The sequence below is a fragment of the Aquarana catesbeiana genome, linkage group LG08 (assembly GCF_042186555.1).
Source record: "Aquarana catesbeiana isolate 2022-GZ linkage group LG08, ASM4218655v1, whole genome shotgun sequence".
NCBI lineage: Eukaryota > Metazoa > Chordata > Amphibia > Anura > Ranidae > Aquarana > Aquarana catesbeiana.
Genome location: NC_133331.1, coordinates 302,997,742 through 303,003,741, shown reverse-complemented (window position 1 = coordinate 303,003,741; position 6,000 = coordinate 302,997,742). Strand labels below are relative to the sequence as shown.

At 46.0% G+C, this 6,000-nt stretch overlaps 1 protein-coding gene across 1 annotated transcript in view; it reads left to right on the top strand.

Moving 5' to 3' along the window:
• Positions 1-1,184: 1,184 nt before the first annotated feature.
• The window catches only part of LOC141106876 (uncharacterized), a 69,546-nt gene continuing 64,730 nt past the window's right edge, over positions 1,185-6,000 (top strand). The window contains 7 exon segments of the mRNA XM_073597805.1: positions 1,185-1,558; positions 1,645-1,745; positions 1,859-1,956; positions 2,074-2,223; positions 2,321-2,462; positions 4,994-5,091; positions 5,762-5,885. Of these exon segments, the coding sequence (XP_073453906.1) occupies positions 1,673-1,745; positions 1,859-1,956; positions 2,074-2,223; positions 2,321-2,462; positions 4,994-5,091; positions 5,762-5,885 (685 nt within the window). The 5' untranslated portion in view covers positions 1,185-1,558; positions 1,645-1,672.

The following is a 6,000-nucleotide window of genomic DNA, read 5'->3' as shown; positions in this document are numbered from 1 at the left end:
GTGGGGACTTTGTGTGTTTACATTGTGTGAGGACACTAGGCTGGTTATCAGTGTGTAAAAATCTGTAAAAAACAGCTCATACTCACTGATCACTGGCCAGCTGCAGCGATCCGCTCTCCTCTCTGACAACTGCTGTGTGACAAGAGGAGAGCCGATCGCCTAGCAACCGACTCTCTATTTACATCACATGGCGGCTGTGATTGGACGCGGCCATTATGTGATCAGGAGGGCCAATCACAGAGCCCTCCTGCCGATCAGAGATGCCCCATGTCCGGGTGACACGAGCACATCGGGATCACGCCGCTGCGCGGGATCCCCCTCCTTCTGAGGGACATTCCTCAACGTCCACTCAGAAGGAGGAAGCGCTCACCCGGCCATATATATGCGGTGGCCGGGTGGGATGTGGTTAAATGATGTAAGCACTGGCTCTTTTTGGATTCATCTATTCATCTGCTTGCAGGATGGGAAAAAAAGTCCTGCAAGCACCATCTTTGGGGCGGTTTGCAAGTGGTGTATACACTGCTCCTAAACCGCCCCTTCCCATTGGAATGCATTGGGAGCGCTGCCGAAACGCCTGCAAAGCGCTTCGGCAGCGGCACCACAAGGGCACTTTTAACCCCTTCTAGGCGGTTAAAAGCGCCCTGCTCGAATAGTGGCGCCAAAGTGCCACTATAACATTGGTAAAGCGCCACTTTACCGATATCGCCCCAGTGTGCAAGAGCTCAAAAGAATGTATTCACATACTCTCCACCTTTAAAGACATTATTTAGAAGGTGGATATATTTTTCAATTATATTGAGTGGAACACAGAGCCAAGAAGTGTGTGATTGTACAGACATCGGTGTTTTGTCAGATTAGGCGACCCGTCAGAATTTGTAACGGAAGTGACGTTCCATCGCCGCCATCTTGCTACACCTCGCACTCGTCTACAATAAGGATACAGTGAGAAGGCAGCTAGTGGACACCCACCGGAGTCTTGCATTTCACACTTATTTTTAACACTAAACTCAGCTCATATAGTGAAATTCTGTATTTTTAAATTCAACTGTTTTGATGTTGATTTTTCCAAGCGGCGCAAACCTGCTGATCAGTCAGTCAGTCAGATTTTTAAATAATGTATTTAACTATATATATATATATATATATATATATATATTATATATACAGTTATATATATGTTTACTGTTAAAAATAAGTTTGAAATGCAAGACTCCGGTGGGTGTAACAAGATGTCCGCTTACCGCCTTCTCACTGTTTCCTTACTGTGGACGAGTGTGGGGTGTAGCAAGATGGTGACGGATTGTCACTTCTGTTACAAAATCTGATGAAACACAGGAAGCAATACCACAAATGGAGAGGAAGTGATGTAAGGTGCAGACAGGAACTGAGGTATCTTATGAACAGGAAGTTATGCAGGAATTTTAAAAGGAAGTTCTGAGTGAGAGCAGTGAGTTGTGTGGAAGTAGAAAGAGAGAAAACATTGAAGCTCTTCAAGAGAAATGACGAGAAGAAGACTCTAGAAGTCACCAAGAAGATCATTGAGCTGCTGACAGGAGAGGTGAGCGGTGCTGGGAATTCTAGGATATTATCCAGTAACAGTCAAGGGATGTGTCTGGATGATGACTGTATCATTGTGTGTGTTAGGTGTCAGGAGGTCACTCTCTATTTCTCCATGGAGGAGTGGGAGTATTTAGAAGGACACAAGGACGTCATGATGGAGAATCGGCCGCCCCTCACATCACCGGGTAAGAGGAGACTTTATTGTAGGGAGAGCAGTACGGAGGGTCCACCTAGATCCCCCATCATCTGATAAACACATAGAAACAATGTATTCAGTCAGTGTGTGTGTTTCCTACAGATGGATCCAGTAATGGTATCTCACCAGAGAGATGTCCCCATCCTCTGTATTCCCGGGATTCCATACAGGAAGATCACACCATCCCCCACCATCATCAGGTAGGTGGGACTGAGCAACTAGAACTCAAAAAGAATTCTAATCTTTAAGAAGACATCCTTCTATGTAATTTCTTGCTCTCTCTTCACAATTATATTCTATCATCCTTTGGGGTTTAGGATAAAAAACTGAAAGACATCAAAGCTGAGATTAAAGAGGAAGAAGTAGAGACAGTGATAAGTGGAGCTCAGCAGTCTATGGAGGAGGGTGATCCTCCGTATTCCCAGAATTCCACACAGGAATATCACACCATCCCTCAACATTATCAGGTAGATGTGAAGAACACAAAGGTGACTCTAGACTGTATGAGATTATACTCTTCTCTCAGCCTTTTGGTCATATTTTTTTTTCTTTTTGTTGACTTAGCATGGAGAACAGGTGTCTGTGAAAGATAAGTATAAAGAGGAGGAAGAGGCGATGACTGTGATGGGTTATCAGGAGTCTACGGAGCAAGTTGGGATGATGGTGACAACTAAAGAGGAGGAACCTTCTCTAGATGTCAGCACAGGTGAGTAATGAACACTAAATATGAAAACTGTTTAACCACTTCCCGCCCGCCCTATAGCGGATTGACGTCCGGGAAGTGGTTGTGTTATCCTGACTGGACGTCATATGACGTCCAGCAGGATAACATGCCGCAGCGCGCCCCCAGGGGCGCGCATCGCGGCGATCGGTGGAGCGGTGTGTCAGTCTGACACACCGCTACACTGATCTTGGTAAAAAGCCTCCGGCGGAGGCTCTTTACCACGTGATCAGCCGTGTCCAATCACGGCTGATTGCGCTGTCAATAGGAAGAGCAGTTGATCGGCTCTTCCTCACTCGCGTCTGACAGACGCAAGTAGAGGAGAGCCGATCGGCGGCTCTCCTGGCAGGGGGGTCTGCGCTGATTGTTTATCAGCGCAGCCCCCCTCAGATCACCCCACTGGACTACCAGGGATGCCACTAGGACCACCAGGGAAGGGGCAACGTGGATGGCCAGGTATGTACCCCATGGCCATCCACATGTGCCCAATCTGTGCCAATCAGTGCCCACAAATGGGCACTGATTGGCACTATTATATCCATGATCTGCCCAGCAATGCCCAGATCTGCCCAGCAATGCTTTTTTCAGTGCCACCTGTCATTGCCCATCTGTGCCACCTGTCAGTGCCCATCTGTGCCACACATCAGTGCCACACATAAGTACCCATCAGTGCCACCCATATATACCAGTCAATGCCACCTACGAGTGCCCATCAGTGCCGCCTATGTGTGCCCATCGGTGCCACCTATGAGTGCCCATCAGTGCCGCATACCAGTGCCACCTATCAGTGCCCATCAGTACCACCTATCAGTGCCCATCAGTGCCGCCTATAAGTGCCCATCATCAGTGCCCGTTAGTGCTACCTCATCAGTGCCACCTCATTGGTGCCACCTCATCGGTGCCCATCAGTGCCGCCGTATCAGTGCCCATCAGTGCAGCCATATCAGTGCCCATTATTGAAGGAGAAAGCGTACTTATTTACAAAAAAATTTAACAGAAACAAAGAAAAACTTGTTTTTTTTCGAAATTTTGGGTCTTTTTTTATTTGTTGCGCAAAAAATAAAAAGCACAGAGGTGATCAAATATCACCAAAAGAAAGCTCTATTTGTGGGAACAAAATGATAAAAAATTTGTTTGGGTACAGTGTAGCATGATCGCGCAATTGTCATTCAAATTGCAACAGCGCTGAAAGGTGAAAATTGGGCTGGGCGGGAAGGTGTCTAAGTGCCTGGTATTGAAGCGGTTAACCACTTCAATACTGCCACTTACACCCCCTTCCTGCCCAAGCCAATTTTCAGCTTTCAGCGCTGTCGCTGTTTAAATGACAATTGCACAGTCATGCTACACTGTACCCAAACAGAATTTTTATCATCTTGTTCCCACAAATAGAGCTTTCTTTTGGTGGTATTTGATCACCTCTCCGGTTTTTATTTTTTGCTAAACAAATAAAAAAAGACTGAAAATTAAAAAAAAAAAAAAAGTTTTTCTTTTGTTTCTGTTATAAAATGTTTGTAAATAAGTACATTTTCTCCTTCACTAATGGGCACCGATAAGGCAGCACTGACAGACACTGATAAGGCGGCACCAATGAGGTGGAACTGATGGGCACTGATAGGTTGCACTGATAGGCGGCACTAATATGCAGCACTGATGGGCATTGATAGGCGGCACTGATGGGCACTGAAAGTCTGCACTGATGGGCACTGAAAGGCTGCACTGATGGGTACTTATGAGTGGCACTGATAGGCGGCACTGATGGAGACTGATATGCAGCACTGATAGGCATCACTGATGGCACTAGCAAGCATTGGGGATGGGCACTGATTGGCAGCTGCATGGGCACTGATTAGCATTTCCCTGGTGGTCCAGTGTGGTGGCCTTCCCTGGTGGTCCATTACGGCATCCTGGTGGTCCTGGGTGGGCATCTGAGGGGGGATGCTCTGATAAACAATCAGCACACACCCCCTGGTCAGGAGAGCAGCCGATCGGTTCTCCTCTATTCGCGTCTGTCAGATGCGAGTAAGGAAAAGCCAATCAACGGCCCTTCCTGTTTACATCGTGATCAGCCGTGATTGGACGCGGCTGATAACGTGGTAAAGAGCCTCCGTCCAAGGCTCTTTACCGAGATCAGTGTAGCGGTGTGTCTGACTGATACGCCGCACCACCGATCGCCGCGATGCTCGCCCCCATAGGCGCACGGCAGCTTTTATCCTGCTGGACGTCATATGACACCCAATCAGGATAACTGAACCACTGCCCGGCCGTCATTCTGCTATAGGCCATACGGGAAGTGGTTAAGTATATACATTCATGATTGAGGATATGTAGACCTTCACCTCAGGTAATATAATCTCTACAAGGAAGTCATGTTGGAGAATCAGCCGCCCCTCACATCACCGGGTAAGAGAAGACTTTATTGTAAAGGAGAGAGCAGTACGGAGGGTCCACCTAGATCCCCCATCATCTAATAAACACATAGAAACAATGTATTCAGTCAGTGTGTGTGTCTCCTACAGATGGATCCAGTAATGGGAACCCACCAGAGAGATGTCCTCCTCCTCTGTATTCCCGGGATTCCACACAGGAAGGTCACACCATCCCTCACCATCATCAGGTAGGTGGACTTGTTGTTTAGAACACAGAAATATTTCTTTGTAGTCTCTTGTTTTAACATTTAGTTCTACATTTGAAGTGCAGCCTTTGCATCCCCCATCCCAATTTCCAGCCCCTTTTTTAAGCATCCTATATTTTTTACCCCTCCATTTTTATTGCTTTATTAAAATCATTTTTTGTTCCTTTCTTCTGTGAGTCTTAAGTCTAGGCCAATGTGATAATCTGCCCCTAGGGGATGGGTCCCTGACTTCCCTGTCCATTTGAAGAGAATACTTTGCTTTTCGTACCATCCCATCCCTGTGTACATCTTCTTCTTTGGCCACTCTGCATTTTCAACCCATTTTATTGTGGTTTATGTTCAACATACCTTCCTTTCTTCTATGGGTCTTATCTCAAGTCACATGTCATCATGGGTCCATCAGACTGATAAGGTCTCTCTTCACTCAGCTCTGCTGCACAGCTAATTGGCTCATTGTTCTGCTTCTCCCTTTCCCAGTTCTGTGTTCTTATGTACTGGTACTACAAGAGCCTGATACCAGGTCAAGTTTTGGTATTTACTCTTTCATCACATTCAATGATATAACAATGATTATACAGCTGTTGTTATTTGTATCTTTTATATCTGCATGCAGTTCGGCTTTAATTGATGTTTTCTATTATTTTTGGTGCAGGGTGAAGAACGGATTAATATAAAAGTTGAGGTTAAAGAAGAAGAAGTAGAGACGTATGTGGGGGGCGATCAGCCATTCACGGAGGAAGTTGGGATGACTATGAAAAGTGAACTTATCGACACAAGTAAGTATAGGCACTATGGAAGAAACAGGTCACAGTCTCATTTTACTTCTCAGTATAAGGATTATGTTGTTAGATAATTAATGGTCTTGACCAGTGGTGAAGGTTCTGTTGGCAG